Source organism: Ahaetulla prasina, chromosome 8 (genome assembly GCF_028640845.1).
Source record: "Ahaetulla prasina isolate Xishuangbanna chromosome 8, ASM2864084v1, whole genome shotgun sequence".
In the NCBI taxonomy this organism is placed as follows: Eukaryota; Metazoa; Chordata; class Lepidosauria; order Squamata; family Colubridae; genus Ahaetulla; species Ahaetulla prasina.
This window is the reverse complement of record NC_080546.1, coordinates 1530571-1551710: the sequence shown is the minus strand read 5'-3', so window position 1 is coordinate 1551710 and position 21140 is coordinate 1530571. Positions and strand designations below refer to the sequence as shown.

At 51.5% G+C, this 21140-nt stretch overlaps 2 protein-coding genes across 3 annotated transcripts; one reads left to right on the top strand and one right to left on the bottom strand.

Annotated features, from left to right (window-relative positions):
- The first annotated feature begins 5 nt into the window (after positions 1–5).
- On the top strand, positions 6–10580 carry ANKRD53 (ankyrin repeat domain 53). The gene is made up of 6 exons (XM_058193063.1): positions 6–115; positions 696–942; positions 4294–4493; positions 5253–5417; positions 7812–7932; positions 9374–10580. Exons 1-6 carry the CDS (start codon positions 6–8, stop codon positions 10097–10099), a joined length of 1569 nt encoding a protein of 522 aa, XP_058049046.1. The 3' UTR covers positions 10100–10580.
- A 148-nt stretch (positions 10581–10728) lies between these two features.
- On the bottom strand, positions 10729–20697 carry TEX261 (testis expressed 261). Of its 2 annotated transcripts, XM_058193371.1 has the most exons (6): positions 20551–20697; positions 18299–18378; positions 16760–16913; positions 14431–14498; positions 12845–12947; positions 10729–11865 (listed from the first exon to the last, which is right to left on the bottom strand). In XM_058193371.1, the coding sequence occupies exons 1-6, from the start codon at positions 20618–20620 to the stop codon at positions 11750–11752; spliced, it is 591 nt and encodes a 196-aa protein (XP_058049354.1). In that variant the 5' UTR covers positions 20621–20697; the 3' UTR covers positions 10729–11749. The 2 variants fall into 2 exon arrangements, with proteins under 2 accessions (XP_058049354.1, XP_058049355.1); XM_058193372.1 differs by lacking the exons at positions 10729–11865; positions 12845–12947; positions 14431–14498 and adding an exon at positions 14535–15312.
- Positions 20698–21140: the final 443 nt, after the last annotated feature.

Genomic DNA, 21140 nt, shown 5'->3' with positions numbered 1-21140 from the left:
CCGCGATGGTGGTGGGTCCGAGGCTGCGTCTCCCGGGACGGAGCCCGCCCAAGAGCCGCGGATCGCGCCGCGTGGCCACCTCCAGCGCCCTCGCCCTCACCACCGTCTCCTTCAGGCCAGTGGAGGGGCGGGGAGGGGAGGGGAGGGGAGGGGAAGGACCAGAGCGCCCATCATCCCCTCCTCGCGCAGCCTGGGGGGAACCTCGACCGCTTCCAGACCGCTAGAACCTCCCTTGGCCGGCGCAGGCTACTTTCAGCACCGGGAGAGCGCCTGGCAGTGTGGAGGGGCCACTCCTGGACTACAGTCCCCTCCTTTCCCTGTGTCTGGGGATGATGGTCACTGTGGTGGGCAGCCATCCTCCGGCCTCAGCTCGTCAGGGGGGCTTTAAACCTCCAGTCTCCAAGGAAAGGATCCCGTCAGGGAAACAGCCAAGCCGGAGCGGTGCTGGAGCTTCACAGATGGCACAACTCCCTGGGAGAGGAGAAGGCAGCTCAGAGGTCATCCAATCCACCCCCTGCCTTTAGAACAATGGGCTCAATTTTATTCCCGTCAAAAGCGCTCTTCTTTAAGAAAAACAATCGGAGGGGGGGGCTCTGGAAGCACCTTTTCCGACCCCCCCAACTCCTGCCTGGGTATCAAAGGAGGGGGGGGGCTCCTCGGAAAAGGCGTTTCTAGACCCCCTTCTGATTGAGCAGGCCCCCACCTTCACAAACTCAGCCCCTCCCCACCCTCCATCAGCCTTTCACCAAAGAGAGGAGGGGGAGAGGGGGGGGGGCCAACAGCCTCTCTGCCTTGTATTTCAGCAACGTCAAGACCCAGTCCTCAAGACACGCCCACCCCAAACACGCCCAGGATTCGCACTACGCCGCCAGCACCGGACAGACCCAGTGGCTCCAGATCACCCTGCAGAAAGCGGAGACCCCCAACCAGGCGGATATTAATGTAAATCCCAACCCCCACCCACCCCCACCCCCGCTTTGGAAACCTGGGTGCCCCCTCCTCTCCTGCCAGGAAGCCTTTGCTCAGGTGCAGGATGCCCTGGAACAGGGGTCTCCAACCTTGGTCCCTTTAAGACTTGTGGACTTCAACTCCCAGAGTCCCTCAGCCAGCAAAGCAGGGGTCTCCAACCTTGGTCCCTTTAAGACTTGTGGACTTCAACTCCCAGAGTCCCTCAGCCAGCAAAGACTCTGGGGTTGAAGTCCAAGTCTTAAAGACCAAGGTTGAGACCCCTGCTTTGCTGGCTGAGGACTCTGGGAGTTGAAGTCCAAGTCTTAAAGACCAAGGTTGGAGACCCCTGCTTTGCTGGCTGAGGACTCTGGGAGTTGAAGTCCACAAGTCTTAAAGGGACCAAGGTTGGAGACCCCTGCTTTGCTGGCTGAGGACTCTGGGAGTTGAAGTCCACAAGTCTTAAAGGGACCAAGGTTGGAGACCCCTGCTTTGCTGGCTGAGGGACTCTGGGAGTTGAAGTCCACAAGTCTTAAAGGGACCAAGGTTGGAGACCCCTGCTTTGCTGGCTGAGGGACTCTGGGAGGTGGAGTCCACAAGTCTTAAAGGGACCAAGGTTGGAGACCCCTGCTTTGCTGGCTGAGGGACTCTGGGAGTTGAAGTCCACAAGTCTTAAAGGGACCAAGGTTGGAGACCCCTGCTTTGCTGGCTGAGGGACTCTGGGAGTTGAAGTCCACAAGTCTTAAAGGGACCGAGGTTGGAGACCCCTGCCCTGGGAGGAGAGAGCGCGTCTGAATTGGGGACAGGATTTTATACAGGGAGTCCTCGACTTAACAACAGTTCATTTAGTGGCCATTCAAAGTTACAACAGCACTGCAAAATGGGACTTAAGGGCATTCTTCAGAGTTACGACCTTGGCAGCATCCCCATGGTCGTGCGATCAAAATTCAGACGCTTGGCAACGGGTTCACATTTATGACGGTCGCAGTGTTCCCGGGGTCACGTGATCCCCTTTTGCGACCTTCTGTCAATGGGGAAGCCAGATTCACTTAACAACCGGGTGACTAACTTATCAACCGCCGTGATTCACTTAACAACTAAGGGAAGAAAAGTCATAAAACGGTGCAAAATTTAAAAAATTCTCACTTAACAAGTGAAATTTTGGGCTGCGTCGAGGACTACCTGTATACAGGGGTACCTCGGTACTTACTCATCGTTAATCGGTTCCAGGAGGTGCGATGAGTACCAAAACCCATGACTATGGAAGTAAGGAATAATGTGGATCCAGCAAAGCAGCCGACACCAACAGTTTTTTAGCTTGTGCGTTGAGTACCAAACAACGAGTACCGGGACAAAATGTTCACAACTGCATTGAGTACAAAGTTTGATGAGTTTCAGAGCAGTTGAGTAGCAAACTGTCGCTGTATTTATGCATATATTTATGGCTTCCTTTTAATGTTGTAAAGCCGCCCAGAGTCGCCTTGTGGCAAGATGGGTGGCTAAACAAACAAACAAACAAACAAATAAAAGAATGCAAGCAATCAAACCAGGGGTCTATGGAGATTCTCCATCATCCAGGTCTCCTGGTTTATCCCAGAGGTACTTTTTCCAAGAGGCAACTGGACCAGTGGTGGGTTGCTATTGGTTCACCCCGGATCGGGCTCCACTCACCCGCCTGGACGTCTCTGCACATGCGCAGAAGCGTCCACGAGTGAACCAGTAGCAACGGGATTTGAAACCTACTACTGAACTGGACTATCTTGGTGTTATTTCGCACCCCTCCCCCCTCTGGAAACATTTCGCTTCTCATCCAAGAAGCTTCTTCAGTTCAACCTTAACCCAGAACTGAAGAAGCTTCTTAGATGAGAAGCGAAACCTTTTCAAGGAAAACAACCAAGAAGGTCTATGGAGATTCTCAGCCATCGAGGTCATGGTTGTCTCAAAGGTGCTTTTTCAGGAGGCAACTGGACTTTCTGGTTTTTCTTTGAAGACGTTTCGCTTCTCATCCCAGAAGCTTCTTCAGCTCTGACTGGATGGTGGGGAAAAGGAAGGATTGATATTCCTTGCAGTCAGCTGAGAATCTCTAAAGACATTTAGCTATGCACTTGGGGATGAACGCCCTCGAATGGTGCGGGAGTTTGGATTTCCAGAAAAAAAATTGCAGATTACAGGATCCCTTTCAGCAGTTCCAAGAAGGCTCCACCCCCATTAGCCCCACTCAGGTGACCCTGAGGACACAGACAAACCTCCAAGTGGCCTCAAAGACTCTCTAAAAGGATGCAAAAGACCAGCGGTCTGCAAGGAGTATAAATGCTTCCATTCCCCACCATCTGTTTCGCTTCTTGGATGAGAAGCCAAACGTCTTCAAAGGGAAAGAAAACAAACAAACCAAGAAAGTCCAGAAAACAGGAGATCATGAGATCTAGTCTCGTCTTAGGCATGAAAGCCAATTGGGTGACTTTGGGCCAATCACCAAGAGACAATAAATTCTGCCTTAGGCATGAAAACCAGCTGGATGACTTTAAGCCACGGCTTTAATTTTAACTTTAAGACTTGTGGACTCCTCACCCTGCTTTAAGCCAATGTATCACCAGGAGACAGTGAGTTCTAGTTCCGCCTTAGGCACAAAAGCCAGGTGACTTTGGGCCAGCCCCTCTCGCTCAGCCAAGCCCGTCTCAGAGGGTTGTTCTGGTGTGTTGTGTAGGGTGTAGTGTAGGTTTGCCCCCTTGCGTTATTTGTAAAAGTAACAAAGGCAGATACAAATAAATGTTAAATTTGTACCCTGTGACTATCATTAAGTGTTGTAAGTGTTGTACCTTGATGAAGGTATCTTTTCTTTTATGCACACTGAGAGCCTATGCACCGAAGATAAATTCCTTGTGTGTCCAGTCACACTTGGCCAGTAAAAAATTCTATTCTATTCTATACAAATAAATACACAAATTTTTAAAAAATAGAAAACAGGAATGATTTTTATCTGAATACTTTGGCTAAGGCTTAAGTCCCAACCTTGAGTGTGGCCATCTTGAGTCCCAACCTTGAGTGTGGCCAACAAGGTATAGTCATCGTATGACTATAACTTGTTGCTGGCAATCCTTATGATTTATATTGATATATTGATCATCATTTGTGTTGTAAATGTTGTACCTTGATGAACGTATCTTTTCTTTTATGTACACTGAGAGCATATGCACCAATCACACTTGGCCAATAAAATTCTATTCATTCATTCATTCCCAATCTACAATCTCACATCCTCATTTTTTGCCTGCTTCCTTGGACCCTCCAAAGGGCCCCACCCGGTCTGGCTGACCGTCCGTCCGTCCGTCTCTCTTCCTTTCTTGCCAGGGCTTCTCCACGCTGCACACGGCCGCACTGCACGGACGGCTGGACTGCATGAAGATGCTGATCGAGAAATACAACTTGGACATCAACATGGCCAGCCTGAGAGGCTGGAGGCCCATCCACCTGGTGCTGGGCCAGGAGAGCAAGGCCATGGCTGTGGAGTGCCTCCAGTACCTGCTCAGCAAAGGCGCAGACGTCAACGTGTAAGATGGGGGCGGGAGGACAGGGCCATCTCTGGAGGTTTGGCAAAGGGGGGTGGGTTTGTACAGGTAGTCCTCGACTTACAACGTCCTCGAAGTTACAACGGCACTGAATCGGAATCAGAATATTGCTGGAAGGGGCCGTGGAGGTCCTCTAGTCCAGGGGTCTCCAACCTTGGTCCCTTTAAGACTTGCGGACTTCAACTCCCAGAGTTCCTCAGCCAGCTTTGCTCTGGGAGTTGAAGTCCACAAGTCTTAAAGGGACCAAGGTTGGAGACCCTTGACCTAGTCCAACCCCCTGCTTGAAGGGAGTTGGGTTGGGGGGGAGGAGGAGGAGGAAGAAGAAGGAGAAGAAGAAGAAGATGAGGAGGAGGAGGAGGAAGAAGGCAACTACTATTGGGTCCTTGGTACTCTCTGAGTTTGGTGCTTTTCTTGCAGGTGTTTCATGACCCAACGAGGTCTTCTTCTTTGCTCAACCCTCTCCTCCCTTCTAGCACTGATGTTGTTACCTAGTTGGGTCATGAAACGACTGCAAAAGAAGCAGTCAATCACCCAAGACCCCCCAGTAATATCATCCTTGGGCCTGGGAAGCTTTTGCAAAGCTCTGGGTGTCCGGCAGCCCCTCGCATCTCGGAGCCCAAGTCCTGCGTGTCGGTTTGAGGTTCTTGCTTGACCCGCATCCTGTCCAGCCTCTCTCTCCCTGGAGGACTTTTGAAACCAACTTTCGGGCTTCCCTAAAACTGCCCCCTTCTGGCTCCTCAGGCAGAATTACAACGGGGTGTCTCCCCTTCACAAGGCTGCCAGCGAGGGGCGTGAAAACTGTCTCCAGGTTTTGATCGACGCCGGGGCCAACGTCCACGCCCACGACAACGAGGGACAGAAGCCCATCGATCTGTGCAAAATGTGGGGCTACAGAGCGTGCGCCAAGTGAGTCGGCCGCTTCAAAGCGGGGTGGAAGGGAAACCACGACATGCCCGGTTTCGAAGGGGCCTTGGAGGTCATCGACTCCAACCCTGGCCCCAGAGCTGGAATCCAGAACTCGAGAATTTGGCCTAGCCCAGGGGTCGGCAACCTTAAGCACTTAAAGAGCCACAAAGGTCCTAACTGGAAGCCCCTCCCCCATTCAATTCTGGAGCCGATCAGAAGTCCAGTGCCCCCACCATAGAGTCTCCTCCTAGCACAGCATCCTTCTTTCTATGCTGATCGGAAGTCCAGTGCCCCCACCATAGAGTCTCCTCCTAGCGTGGGGTCCTTTTTCCTCTACCAGCCCTAACCGAAAGCCCTATCAATTGTGGAGCCGACTGGTGACAGGGAGCTGCAGCAGAGGGATGAAAGAGCCACATGCGGCTCCAGAGCTGCAGGTTGCCGACCCCTGGCCTAGTGATTAAGGTACCAGGCTAGAAAGCAAGAGACCATGAGTTCAAGTCCCACCTTAGCTATGAAAGGCAGCTTGGTGACTTTGGCCCAGTCCCTCCCTCCCTCCCTCCCTCCTCCTCTCTCTCTCAGCCCATCCTACCTCACAGGGTCGTTGTTGTGAGGAAAATAAAAGGAGGAAGGTACGTTGGATGAGCTCGCCACCTTGAGATATTTGTAAGCATACAGGTAGTCCTCAACTTATGAGCACAACTAAGCCCAACATTTCTGTTGCTAAGCGAGACAGTTAAATGAGTTGGGCCTCATTTTATGACCGTTCTTGCCACCGTTGCTAAGTGAGTCACACGGTTGTTAAATGAATCTGGCTTCCCCATTGACTTTGCTCGTCAGGAGGTCGCCAAAAGGGAATCACGTGACCCTGGGCACACTGTGACCGTCATAAAAGATGAGTCAGTTGCCGAGTGTCTGAAATTTCACCACGTGACCGTGAAGGACGCTGCCACAGTCATAAGTGTGGGAAACAGTCATAAGACACTTTTTCCAGTGCTGTCGTAACTCTGAACGGTCACTAAACAAACTGTAGTGAGTCAAGGACTCTCTGTAGCAGAATGGCAGAGCTGGAAGGGACCTCGGAGGTCTTCTAGTCCAACCCCCCTACTCAAGCAGGAGACACTAGAATTTCACACAAATGGCTTTTCTTTAAAACAGGGGCCTCCAAACATGGCAACTTTAAGACTTGTGGACTCCAACTCCCAGAAGCTTTGCTGGCTGAGGAATTCTGGGAGTTGAAGTCCACAAGTCTTAAAGTTGCTAAGATTGGAGGCCTCTGCTTTAAAATGTAGGACAATCCCAGCTCCTCTAAAATGTGACCCCCTCCCTCCCCATTTTTACAGGTCATCTGGTGAAATGTCCGATCAGGATTGTCCCAAAGGGGGTTTTTTTCCAAGAGACAACTGGACTTTCTGGTTTTTCTTTGAAGACGTTTCGCTCCTCGTCCAAAATGCTTCTTCAGCTCTGACTGGATGGTGGGGAAGGGAAGGATTTAAACTCCTGAAAGAGGCCCCCTATGTCCAAACTGAACAGCCCTCTCTCAACAGAGGGGGAAGGATACAACATCATCTACCGCCAATCTACCACATGGTCCTTCTAGCACTTCCAAGAAGGCTCCTCACTCATTGGCACCACTCAGGGGAACCTCCAAGTGGCCTCAATGACCCTCTAAAACAGCGGTTCTCAACCTGTGGGTCGGGACCCCGTTGGGGGTCAAATGACGATTTGCCAGGGGTCGCCTAAGACCATCGGAAATATGGGAAGTATACTTGCGAGTCGAAGAATCGCGCTCCAATGGTTGACTCCACAAGCCAGCTGCAGGCTCTTCAAATCGCTAGCCAAATTCGGCTTCAGGCGCGATGAATTAAAAAAGAGAGAAATCTTTGCTCTGATGTCTCCCTCTCAAGCCAGCTGCAATCACTCCCAATCGCTAGCCTAATCTGGCTTCAGGCGCCATAAACTTAATAGGGGAGGAGTCTCCGCTTTAATGCCTCCGTCCTCAAGGCAATCGCAAGCAGTTCAGATCGCTAGCCAAGATGGCTTCAGGCGCGATAAATTCAAAACGAAAATAATTTTACGGTTGGGGTCGCCACATCGTGGGGAATTGTATTAAAGGGGTCGCAGCACTATAATGGTTGAGAACCGCTGCTCTAAAAGGATGTAAAGGACCAGCTCTCTGCAAGGAGTATAAATCCTTCCATTCCCCACCCTCCAGTCAAAGCTGAAGAAGCTTCTTGGAGGAGAAACGAAACGTCTTCAAAGAAAAACCAGAAAGTCCAGTTGCCTCCTGAAAAAAGCCCCTTTGGGACGGTCATATGGCTAGGAAAGCGGTCCCTGCAAGGTAGGTGCGGACTGGGCTGCGTGACGGCTCTGCTCTGTTCCCCACCCCCACCCCAGGCGTCTCTCCCACGCCATGTGGAAGGCCAAGAAGAAGAACCAGCTGCAACAGATGGGCAAACTGGAGTCCATCAAAGCCGTGTGCGAGATGAAGCAAAGGCAGTTCCTGGAAAGAGAACAGGTAGGTCTTGCGCGTGCACCTTCATAGGTAAGACGGCGTGAATATCCAATGTACGAAGAACGGTTGTAGGAACTGGGTAGGTCTAGTCTAATGAAAAGAAGGACGGGGGGACACGATAGCAGTCTTCCAATATTTGAGGGGCTGCCCCAAAGAAGAGGGGGGTGCAACCTATTCTCCAAAGTGCCTGAAGGCAGGAAAAGAAGAAACTAATCAAGGAAAGAAGTAACCTGGAACTACAGAGAAATTTCCTAACGCTGAGAACAATTAACTGGTGGAACAGCTTGCCACCAGAAATTGTGGGTGCTGGAAATTTTCAAGAAGAAACTGGAGAGCCACTTGTCTGAAATGGTCTAGGCTAGGGTCTCCTGCGTGAGCAGGGGGCTGGACTAGAAGACCTCCAAGGTCCCTTCCAGCACTATATTCTGATTATGAATGAGTTGCTATGTGTCCAGCCTTTGATCACGTGACCACAGGGATCCTGCAATGATCCCAAGTATGAAAAGCAATCATAACTCACCTTTTTCCGTGGCATAACTTCGAACAGTCACTGAACAAATGGATGTAAGTTGAGGAATACGCATATTTGTGTTGTAAATGTTGTACCTTGATGAGCGTATCTTTTCTTTTATGTACACTGAGAGCATCTGCACCAAGACACATTCCTTGTCTGTCCAATCACACTTGGCCAATAAAATTCTGTTCTGTTCTATTCTATTCTATTCTATTCTATTCTATTCTATTCTATTCTATTCTATTCTATTTGGCCGGTGGTCAACCTGGCAGGTACGGAAAGCCGCTTGGGGTTAACTTTTTATAAGGGGAGGCGGGGGGGTGAAATCAATTGTGATCCTCTTAACACGCTCAGTCCATGAGCATTTTCCAAAGGCTAGCAAGAGATCTTGTCTCGGAAGAAGCCGTAGCGGTGAGTGGGGGCTCTCTTAAAGGGGGTGCTGAATGGTTCCCCCCTCCCCGGTCTGTGGGGCAGCCAGCCAGCTTCTCCCCCAGCCCCTGAAGGCACGGAATGGAGGCCAAGCAGCTTCTCTGGCCTTCTTCAGCTAAGTGGCTTCTTTATTTCTGCATTAGGTACTTTCTGTAGTTTTTGGACTATAAGACGTAACTAAATTTAGAAGGGGGAGGGAAGTTTTTGGCCTCTGCGCACTCCATTTTTGGCCCTTTGCCAGCCTTTTTTCAGCCCGTTTTTTAGGCTCCCCCCCTCCCCCCGTTTTCGGCAATATCCAGTCTATAAGACACACAGACATTTTCACCCCCTTTTGGGAGACAAAAAAGTGCATCTTATAGTCCGAAAATTACCGTACTTTTTATCCCTCCTTTATGACTTTAAAGGTTACCTAATGCTCTTTTTTTTGCCCACCACAGCTCATCTTGGGGAGGGGCTGTGATGCCAAAGGCCAGGCGCTGACCTTCCCTTTTCTCTCCACAGAGAGAGCTGAACATCTGCAACATGATGGCCTTTGAAAGCTGGCTGCTGAAAAAGGGCCTGCCGTTGCCCACTCGGACTGTCCTGGACCTCTCGCAGGTCCAGCGCCACTCGCTGACCCTCCGCAAACTGGCCGGCCAGCTCGCCAGCCCCGTCCCCTCCCTCAGCGCCCTGCTCAGGTCCTCCGACTCGATCCACAGCATGCAACGCAGGTACCGGCGCCAGAGGCCCTGGAACCTCAGCACCAACCTGGACTCCGAGCCGGCCACGTCCATCTTCCGGCCGCACCTCATCCGGCTGGGCGTGGAGCCCGAGAAGTTGCTGCAGCAGGACTTCACCTCCTTCCTCTTCCTTTTCAAGGATCCTTTTGGGGATCCGGTGATCCAGATCGACAACATCGGCAGGGTCTACTCTGTGCCGGATCTGCCCTATGAGGTCCTTTACCAGAGCCTCTATCCCCACACCCAGACGCCCCGCCTGGAGGTGCCCCGAGACCTCCGGCCAGTGCAAATCTTTAATCTGAAACACCGGCGTCGGCCGGGGCCGGAGCACTGGTGGACCGATCAAATGGCCCTGAGCCTCCGGGTCACCCTGGATCCCATCTTCCTCAGCAGCCTGCAGAGCCACATCTCTGCCTACTGCAGCACCGAAGTTCTGGGCCCAAGGACGGCAAGCCTGGGGTCCCCAAAAAAGACCCCCTCCATCCAGAGCGAACCATCCAGCCCATAAGAGGAAGTCCTCCTGCCCTGCCCCAGAGTGCAAAGGGGCAGGAACCGCCCCCTCCCCTCAAATGCCCCGTCCCTATAAAGTATTTTATAGGGTTGAACTCTGCAATGCTCAGAAACATTTAATAATTAATAATAAAAGCAGTTAGGGCAATTCCTCTCCTGCGTCCGTCAGTCCTTAATTCACGGCAGGAATTTGGGGCTCCCAAAATACAGGCAGCCCTCGACTTACGGCCACAACTGAGCCCAAAATTTCTGCTGCTAAGCAAGACGGTTCCTAAGCGAGTTTTGCCCAGTTTCACCGTCTTTCTCGCCACCGTGGTTAAGTGAATGGCTGCAGTGGTTCAGTTAGTAACACCGTTGTTAAGTGAATCTGGCTTCCCTCCTTATCAAAAGGGGATCACGTGACCCCCAGGCGCTGTGACCGTCATAAATCAGTCAGTTGCCAAGCGCCTGAATTTTGACCACATGATCACGGGGGAGGTTGCAACGGTCCTAAGTTTTCAGTTCTGTTGCAGTTTTGAATGATCACTGAGTGAATGGACGTAAGTCAGGGATTTCCTGTGTTCACCCCCAAGAAAAACGAAGCCGAATGAAACCCCTGAAGAAAAAGGGGAGAAGGGAGTCGTCTCCTTGTTCTGTTGTCACTGAACACCTTTATTGAACACAGACTCTGCGCTGAGACGCCCATCGCCTTCGGCCAAGAACACTGCGGCAGCTGGGAGCCTCTGGAGGTCCTCTAGACGAGCCGGGCAGCCTGACAACTGCCAGGGGAAAGCCAGGGGGCTGCCCAGCCCAAGGAGCAGAGCCGACCCTCGTGGCTTCCCGCATTCCAGCCACAACCTCACAACTCCTGGTTCCTTCCCCAACCTCGGGGCACTGGTACAGTTCCATTTTCACTGACCCCCCCGCCCCCCATGGCTGAAGTCCCGGAAGGTTTTTTTGGGGGTGGGGAGAAAGACGCCAGCAGTCTTCCGGGCTAAACGCAGCTTTGCTTTTCACACACCCCAAACGCTGAGCCAGGAAGTTTGGGCAGAACTATCATTCCTGGTTTCCTTTTTAAAAAAAAAAAACAAGAACCCAAACCAAAAGTTTTGCCAGCCTCCCGGAGGGGAACCTCCTAGCACAACGAAGGAAGAAGAATGGAGACTCTTTTCTCATTCCTGGCCCGACGGTCTGGTTCAGGTCAGCCAGTATGGAAGAAGGCAGCGCCTTGAGAAGTCCACTCGGTCCTTCCTTCCTTCCTTCCTTCCTTCCACCCTGGGGAGATTCCTCTCAAAACTTTGGAAGAAGTCCGGCAGTGGAGACCTTGTGAGACGTTCCACCCCTTCCTACCCCGAAGGGCTTAAAAGCACGCTAAGAGTTCATCGGGGACCCCATGGAGAGGGGTAGGCGAGGGAGGGGTCGCCATCCTCATCCCCTTCCCCAGCCACCCACAGGAAAGAGAGGGATCGTGGGAGGCCCAGCTCTCCCCCCACCCTTTCCACGCCTCGGGGCTCTTCCCCTGTTTGTTCACCCCGAACGGATCTGGAGGTAGGGGGAGGCGGAGGCTCAGACGGTGCCCCTTCTCAGGGAGGAAGGTACGCGTGTGGCCAGAAGAGGGGGGGAGGGGGACACCACAACCACATCCGGGGGGCTGCTGGAGGGGAAGAGATCAGTACATCTTCTGTCGGCTGGGCAAGATGGCTTCCTTGATGAAGGAGAAGACGAGGAGAATACCGGAGCGTTTCCCTCGCTTCCCTTTGGTGAAGTAGTTGGAGACCACGTCGTCTGAGGAGGCAAAGGAGATGGGTCAGAGAGGAGGACCAGCGGGTGGCCTTCAAAACCAAGCCCTTCCCCCAGGGCCCACCTGTGGAGAAAACACGCGTCCCCCAGACCAGGGGTCTCCAGCCTTGGTCCCTTTAAGACTTGTGGACTTCAACTCCCACAAAGCAAAGCTGGCTGAGGGACTCTGGGAGTTGAAGTCCACAAGTCTTAAAGGGACCAAGGTTGGAGACCCCTGTCCTAGACCAAGCCAAGTCCAACACCAGCAGGGAATTCCTGGAAGCCTGGCACTCCACAGGCACGTGGAGGTAAACAACGTTTACACACCATTCCAACGAGAGAAGCAAAAAGCCAGCAATCAGTACCCAGATAGGCAGAGATTAATACTAGACTGAAAATCAACAAGCGAACAATGCCCCAATCAAGGAACGACTAACTACAATCTCCTGAGCTGGGGGTTGGACTAGAAGACCTCCAAGGTCCCTTCCAACTGTGTTATTATTCTATTCTATTCACTCAGACAGTAAACAACCCCCTAATTGAGCAACTACCAGGAACATTCCTACCAACATTGTCTATAAACGGAGAGCAAATCCTCCCCCCCTTCTGATGATGTGCCCTTATTGGGTCATGAAACGTCTCAAGAGAGCAGCACCAAGGACCCACGAATCCTCCTCTCCACAAAATCCCTCTCCCTTCCAACACTGATGAGGTTACGTAGCTGGGTCATGAGAGGTCTGCAAGAAAACAACCCAGCTCAGAGAGCCCCAAGGACCCCACCTCAACCATTCCTCGATGCCAGCCATCAAGGCCTCATCTCCCGCCCGCCCGCCTTTATTGAGAGACCCAGCACGAACTGATCAATAAGTAAAACTGCTGCAGATGGTGTGTTGGGTGTCCATTCCGGGTGGGGGGGTCGTATTGTGCCCCCTTCCCTGGGCACAAGGGGGTGGGGGATGGGGGGGGGTCTGGCTAGAGAACTGACCTCCAGGCTGCACGGTGGAAGGCAGGATGTTTTCGCCAGCCGACAAGGAGACGAAGAAGGCGAAGGGGATGAGCCAGAGGCAGAAGGTGAAATAGGCCAGTACCTGGAAGGGGGGAGGGGGAGGGGAGGCAGGAGAGAAAGAGCATCAGACAAGCCCCAGTGCCACCCCCAAAAAGCCGCCCCCCAGGAACCCCCAGATGCGGTCCCAGGGCGCCCCCTGCAGGCTCAAAGCCTCTGGGACCAGTTCATCCCATCAGGGCCACAGCCAGGAACCAGACCGGCTCCCTTTTGAGACCTGGTTGTGGGGTGTCCGACTGGCTTAGTCTGGCCCGCAAAAGCCTGGGGGCAGCTGGAGCCCCAGATTGTCTCCCAAGCCTCCTTCCCCCCCTCCCTCTACTGGCAGTCCTCCACTTACGACCGCAGTTCAGCCCAACATCCCTGTGGCCAAGCGAGCTATTTCTCAACTGAGTTTTTCCCCCTTTTACCGCCTCCCTGGTCACCGTAGTTAAGCAAACCGCCATGGTTGTTCAGTTAGGAATTTGGTCGTTAATTGAATCTGGCTCCCCCTGTTGGACTTGGCTCGTCGGAAGCTCTCAAAGGGGGATCACGTGACAACCCCCTCCTCGGGGACGCTGCGACCGTCATAAATGTGAGTCAGTTGCCGAGCGTCTGAATTTTGACCGTGCGATTGTGGGGATGCCACGACGGTCGTTAAGTGTGAAAAAGGGGCCCCAAGTTCCCTTTTTTCAATGCCGTCGTAACTCCAGTTGCTAAATGAACTTTTTAGTCGAGAACTACCTATAGGGGGGTTCTCAACTTATAACCGATCGCTTACCTATCTACTTGAAAAAGGGGATTTATGACCCGAATCTGAAGTTACGACCGGGGGGGGGGAGGGAGAGGCCGCATGAGAACACTTTGGGCGCTCGGTAGCAATCCCACTTTTACGACCGTTTGCAACATCCCCTGGTCACATTTTATGACATTTATGCCGAGAACTGCCACTTATTTCTGGCTTTCAGTAAAACCACACTCACAGATTACCACAGATTTGTACTTACGACGCCGTGTTCTTTTAACGGCCGCCGCAAAAAACAAACAGCCAGGCTCCGTTATGGTCGTAACTCAAGGACTTTGGTGCTGCTTTGGAGTTCCATGGCTACGGCCGCAATCGAAGACCTGAGGCCCCAGGAAAGACTCTTTCCTTGGCGGCAGGTGGTCCTAGAGTTACAACCATCTGGTTAATGACCGTTCAAAGTGACGGTGCTGAAAAAAGGGACTTGCGACCAGCTTCACACTTATGACCATGGCAGCATCCCCACATCATCAAACTTTGGGGGCAGCTGGCCGTGGGTTTACAACGGTTAATCTAATGACCGCATGGTTCACTTAAAAAAATTCAGCAATCTGCTTAACAACCTTGGCCAAAGACAAGGTCTTGAGCTCAGCTGTTATGACCGAATGAGCAACTGTCTTGCTTAGCGGTGGAAATCTTGTGGCCGTAAGACGAGGACTCCCCGCAGAGAGGGAAACACCGCAGGGTCTCGTGGCTTTACAGCCGCCCTCCCCCTCCGGCCCCCTCTTACCTCTGAGAAGGGATAATATTCTTCCGCAAAATACTGGAAGGCCAGGTAGTGATTCAGCACAACGAGCACTGCCAAAATGGGGAGGGGGGGGGAAGAGAGAGAAGGGGCTCAGCAATTCGGAGGGGCTTCGTTCAGCAAGATCCCCCCCCCCCAAAGATGCCTCTCAGGATCCAAACACCACAGGGAGGGAGCCGTGTCACAGGGGGAGCCGTCGGCCAGAGCAGAAAACCAGCAGCTCCCAAACGCTGAAGCCTCCTAGCAGTTTGTCCCTGGGAAAAAGGGGCTCCCAGAGTCCTCTTGATTTTCAGATTTCAAGGGGTCCCTGCTCTCTTTCTCTCTCTCTCTCTGTCTCTAAGTGTGTACCTAGGCCTCATTGCAAGAAAACATTGGGCCACTTTAATAGAATAGAACAGAATAGAATTTTATTGGCCAAGTGTGATTGGACACACAGGGAATTTGTCTTGGTGCATATGCTCTCAGTGTACATAAAAGAAAAGATACGTTCATCAAGGTACAACATTTACAACACAATTGATGGTCAATATATCAATATAAAATCGTAAGGATTGCCAGCAACAAGTTATAGTCATACAGTCATAAGTGGAAAGAGATTGGTGATGGGAACTATGAGAAGATTAATAGTAGTGCAGATTCAGTAAATAGTTTGACAGTGTTGAGGGAATTATTTGTTTAGCAGAGTGATGGCCTTCGGGGAAAAACTGTCCTTGTGTCTAGTTGTTCTGGTGTGCAGTGCTCTGTAGCGTCGTTTTGAGGGTAGGAGTTGAAACAGTTTATGTCCAGGATGCAGACTCCCGGACTTCAACTCCCAGGATGCAGTTTCGGTCCTATCCACCTTCTCGGCCTCCCCTGTTAATTCCACGTCTTGGACAAACCCCAGAAACATGACAAAACATGGTCAGTGCTGTAAGAGTACAAAACCTCTGAAACAGGATTGAGAAGAAGGTGGGGCGGGGGGAGAGGAAAAGAAAACCGAGGCCAAAACTAAAGCTCAGCATCACTCGGAGCAGAGAGAAAGGCTCCCGGTTTCAATAAGGCTGAGATTTACAGGACTAAGGGAGATTAAAGGGGGGGGGGGGTTGATTCTTAATGGGGGCAATTTGGAACCTTGTTTAAACCAAGTTAATGGCCTTTTAGGCTTCCTCCGCATGAGTAGGAGTTGACTTTTTGAATAGTAAGAATTATAGGTCATGGGGGTGGGTGGGGGATGGGTGGATCAGGATTTTAGAGATGCTTAGGCCAAAAAAAGGTTGCGAACCTCTGCCTTAAAGACACTTATAGGCCGCTTCACGGTGCTTTCCAGACCTCTCTAAGCAGTCTGCGGAGTCAGCGTATTGCCCTCAACAATCTGGGTCCTCATTTGACCAACCTTGGAAGGACGGAAGGCTGAGTCAACCTTCAGCCGGTCAGGATTGAACTGCAGGCAGTGGGCAGTTAGTTAGCCCTGCAGTCCTGCATTCTGACCATTGTGCCACCATGGCTCTTAAGAGAGAGAGGTAGATAGGTACGTTGTTCTGTCCGCCCACCTCAGTCCGGGAGGCACGACAAATGACTCAATCAGCCAGCAATTGAGTCCACGGCAGCTATCAGCTCTGGCAGCAACCCAGCGAGCGTCTGCCCGGGTTTTTCTGTTATTTTTCTTGATGCCGGCGTGTCAACCAGGAAGTCAGGAATAAACAGCACTTCAGCTCAAGTTCTCTCCAGGCAATTAGATTTGCTCCTCACGAAGCAGTATAGTAGCCCCTCCTGCTTTTATACCCTATGGGGTGTGGCTCCATGACTCAGCACTTTCTAGGCCTGCCCCACCCCTGCTTCTGTTGTTCCCGCCTCTCTCGTCTACGAAACCTGGGATCTAACCAGGACTGATTGTCCTCAGCTGGGTCTGGAAGCATTTCCTGGAGGAGGGGAGATACAGGAGACTGAGGCCTCGTCACCTCTTCCACCTGGCCTGCCTCTGGCTCCTGGTGCTGAGCCAGGGAAGCCGGCCCTGCAGAAGGGAGCCCTGACGGCCCTTCCCACTCACTTTCTGAGTCACCCTCTAGCAGGGGGCCAGGCCTGTTAGAGAGTTTTTTGCTCACATAAGAACAAAGCCAAAGCCTGAAGATGATGAGTGAGATCTCATCGAAACGTTGCCTAAATACTTCCAATCTTACACGGGAAAAGACCCGAACATACCAAAACCTGCATACATATACCAGAGCTGTTTCCAGGGGTGGGGGTGGGGGTTGAGGGGCAAACCCCAAATCTCTTTCAAGGCAAGGCTGCAGGGGACACAACCGCAGGGCTGTGGGCGGGGGGGAGGGGCACTCACCACAGGACAGGATGAAATTTGGAGAGGTCAGCATGATGAAAGGGAAAGTTTGCAGCAGTCCGAAGTAGACCAGGTTGGTGAAGAGACCCACGCCCACCACCAGGCCTGGGAAGTGCTCAAAGAGATACAGGCCGACCAGCACAGCCGTGGAAAACTAGGAGAGAGAGAGAGAGAGAGGTCAAGTCACCCAGGCCAAGGGCTTTGAAGGTGGGATCCTGGCAACTGGACTCATTTCTCCTTGTTAGGGAAAGACACTTCAGACAGAATAGAGCTGGAAGGGACCTTTGAGGTCTTCTAGTCCAACCGCCTGCTCAAGCAGGAGATCCTGTACTGGAGGTTTTTAAGAAGAGATTGGACCAATGACTGTTGAGTTTCTTCTTAGAAAACCTCCAGTGGTAGAGCATCCACAACTTCTGGTGGCAAGCCGTTCCACTGGTTAATTGTCCTCACTGTCAGGAAGTTTCTCCTTAATATCAGGTTGATTGGTTTCCATCCATTGCTTCAGGTGCTTTGGAGAACAGCTCGACTCCCTTCTTTGGGGCAGCCCCTCAAATACTGCACCACTGCTATCCCGTCTCCCCTCATCCAAGCAGTTTCTTCAGCCAGAGAACGCTTGTTAGGCAGAGAATGGACCGATTCCTTTGTTCCAACTTTTGCAGGGAAGGACTGAGAATCCACCTATCGCAAGGCGTTTTGGGGAGGAGACCCCTGAGATGGGTGTGGACCGGAGCCGGTCCCCTCCAACGACTCTCTGTCCAGCTCATTTGTTCAAGCTGCTTGGACGATCTTAAATCACCAAAAATGATTGTCCGGTTGTCATGATCCAACCTTCAGAGACGAGAGAAAGTGAGGGACTCTGATGGATCAAGGCCGTGCTCAGACCAGGCGCCGGGGGGAGGGGGGGGGAGGGAGGAGGAGGGTCAGTAGCTTCCTCGCCCAGTGCCCGCCGCTCTCTTCCCCCCCTCTGGCCACGCAGGAGGAAGGAAAAACGACACCAAAAAGAAGAAAAATGTCCCTCTAAATCTCAGTTTCTCAACCGCACCAAATTCTGCCAGCTGAAGATGCCCCGCATCACCCACTTATACAGGCAGTCCTCGACGTACGACCACAATCGAGCCCAAAATTTCTGTCGCTAAGCAAGGCTAAGTGGTTCATTGAACTTTGCCCCGTTTTACGATCTTTCTGGCCGCAGTTGTTGATTCAACCTGTCTTCCCCATGGATTTTGCCCGTCAGAAGGTCGGCAAAGGGGATCACGTGACCCTAGGGACGCTGTGACGGTCATAAATGTGAGTCCGTCACCAAGGGTCTGAATTTGGATCACGTGACCGTGAGGCTGTTGCAATGGTCGTAAGTGTGAAAACTGGTCACAAGTCACTTTTTTCAGTGCCCAAGCGAAGGGTTGTAAGTTGAGAACCACCTGTAAATGTTTTCTCCAGGGAAGGGGAAATGGGGCCAAGAAAGTGGGTGCTTTCCCAGGTGTCTCCCCCCCTCCCCCCCTCCCCGCAGAAAACCCAGGTGAAAGGCAGGTTGATGCTTACCCAGATCATGTATTTGATGATCCGGCTTGTGGCCACTGTGTATTCTTCTATCAACTCCGCCAGGTAGTACAATCCAGCCGCTGAGAGGGAGGGAAGGAGGAGAGGAGGAGGAAGAGGAGAAACACCCAACCGTTAGGCCATCTTGCCACACTGCCGACCACAGTCAGCGCGCCTGCAAGGGAGGCCAAGGCCCAATTCCTCCCACACCCCTGGCTGCACAGGCCTCCAAAAGGGCCAACCTGTCCCTCCAGGCGTCAATCTCAGCCACAGGGCGGGAGGCAGGAGCGGATGGAGAAAACCACGGCCCTGCCTCTCCCCAGGCACGGTAACCAGGTAGGTCTTGCTGGCAGGACATCTGCTTTCCCACTTGGATATCGGCAGGAGGTAGAGTAGGACGGAGTGATGGAAAGAGAGAGACAGAGGTAGGTAGGTGAATAGAATAGAATAGAATAGAATAGAATAGAATAGAATAGAATAGAAAATATGGAATGGAATGGAATGGAATGGAATAGAATAGAATGGAATTTTTTATTGGCCAAGTGTGATTGGACACACAAGGAATTTGTCTTGGTGTGCATACGCTCTCAGTGTACATAAAAAGGGAAGATACATTTGTCAAGAATCATGAGGTGCAATACAAATAGATAGATAGGTGGGAGAGAGAGAGAGAGATGATCATGGTTAATAGAGATGATAGACTGACCAGACAGACAGGTATTTCTCAAAGTCGGCAACTTAAGATGGCTCACTTCAACTCCCAGAATTCCACCCATCTTAAAGTTGTCAAGGTTGAGAAAACCGATTGATAGATTTTATATTGATCGATCGATTGATATAGAGTAGACTGATTGATTGATTGATAGACAGATGATAAGGTTATATAAATGACTGGTTTAGAGAAGGAAGGAGAAAGAGGCGGGATAAAACACCAATTATTACGTAACTATAGCTCTGTATCTAAAACATTGCGAAGAACTACGAGAATCTGGAAAAAAAATTCCTGTAACTTTAACTGTTCCTACATTTGTATTTCTTGTTGGAAGCCGCCCAGCTGGGAGGCATTTAAATTTATTTATTTTATTTTTATTTATTTTATTTTGTCACAACAACATATGTAGGTATCATACAAAAAGATTATATAGTAAATAAACACATATATGGGTAAATATAAGGAGGTATAAGCATATATATAGGAAGGAGAAAAGAAAAAAAACAATAGGACAGGAACGGTAGGCATGTTTGTGCGCTTATGCACGCCCCTTATGGTCCTCTTAGGAATGGGGTGAGGTCAATAGTGGAAAGTTTTTAGTTAAAGCTTTTGGGATTCTGGGAAGAGACCACAGAGTCAGGTAAAGTATTCCAAGCACTGATGATTCTGTTACAGAAGTCATATTTTCTGCAATCTAGATTAAAGCGGTTGACATTAAGTTTAAATCTATTGGCTGCTCTTGTATTATTGCAATTAAAGCTGAAGTAGTCTTTGACAGGAAGGACATTACAATAGATGATTCTATGAGTTAAACTTAGGTCTTGTCGAAGATTGAAATTGAATCAATCAATCAATCAATCAATAAGTGTGGGGGGGTCGTGCTTGTGAAAGGGGGAGAAGGAAGGAAAGAAAGAAAGAAAGAAAGAAAGAAAGAAAGAAAGAAAGAAAGAAAGAAAGAAAGAAAGAAAGAAAGAGAAAGAAAGAAAGAAAGAAAGAAAGAAAGAAAGAAAGAAGAAAGAAAAAATAAAGAAAGAAAGAAAGAAAGAAAGAAGAAAGAAGAAGAAAGAAAGAAAGAAAGAAAGAAAGAAAGAAAGAAAGAAAGAAAGAAAGAAAGAAAGAAAGAAGAAAGAAGAAGAAAGAAAAAGAAAGAAAGAAAGAAAAGAGAGAGAAGGAAAAAAGAAAGGGAGAAAGGAAGGAAAAAAAGAAAGGGGGGAGAGAGAGAGAGAGAGAGAGAAGCCATCTAATCCTCCCTCCCTCCCTCTTCTCCTTTGCAACAACGACCCTGCGAGGTAGACCGGCCTGCCTTCTATGCCCGGCCACGGCCGCCTCCAGCGCCCCCTCCTCCCCACCCAGGAGCCAGCCGGGGGGGGGGGTGGGGGGGGGGGAAAAGGTGGCCTGCGGGGGGAGGCGGAGGCTCCGGCCAGGAGGGGGCGACGCCACGTCGGGCGGGACCATCGCGCTCCGGGCGGGGGGGGGGAGGGCGAGAGTGGGGCTTGGCGGCCCCCGGGGGTCTTCCGCGGGGAGGGGCGGGGGCTCCGCTCACCGATGCCGAGGGTGACGAAGGCGGCCTGGATGAGGAGCGCGAGCCAGCTCAGCGCGTACATGAACCACATCGTCGCCCCGCGCCTCACCCGGCGGCTGGCAGCGATGGCTCCGCCCGGCACTTCCGGCACAGGCGGAAGTGGTTGGAACGCCAACGCCGCTCCTCCTCCTTCCCCCCCCCTCTCTACAGCGGCCCCAAGCGGTCGGAGGTGGTGCGGCCCCAGTGCCTGCGGCCGTCCTTTGGAAAAGAGATGGGAGCCCTTAGGGCGGGGTGGGGGTCGGTCGGGGATTATGACTTTAAGACTTGTGGACTTCAACTCCCAGAATTCCTCAGCCAGCCATGCTGGCTGAAGAATTCTGGGAGTTGAAGTCTACCAAGTCATCAAGGGGGCAGCGTTCCCCACAGGGATGTCCAAACTTGGCCCCTTGAAGAGTGGTGGACTTCAACTCCCAGAATTGCCCAGCCAGCATGAGCTATAAATATGAGCAAGTTGCTGGCTGGGGAATTCTGGGAGTTGAAGTCCACCACTCTTCAAGGGGCCAAGTTTGGACATCCCTGGTTCCCCACCTCTCTCTTAGAGGCCCATGGAA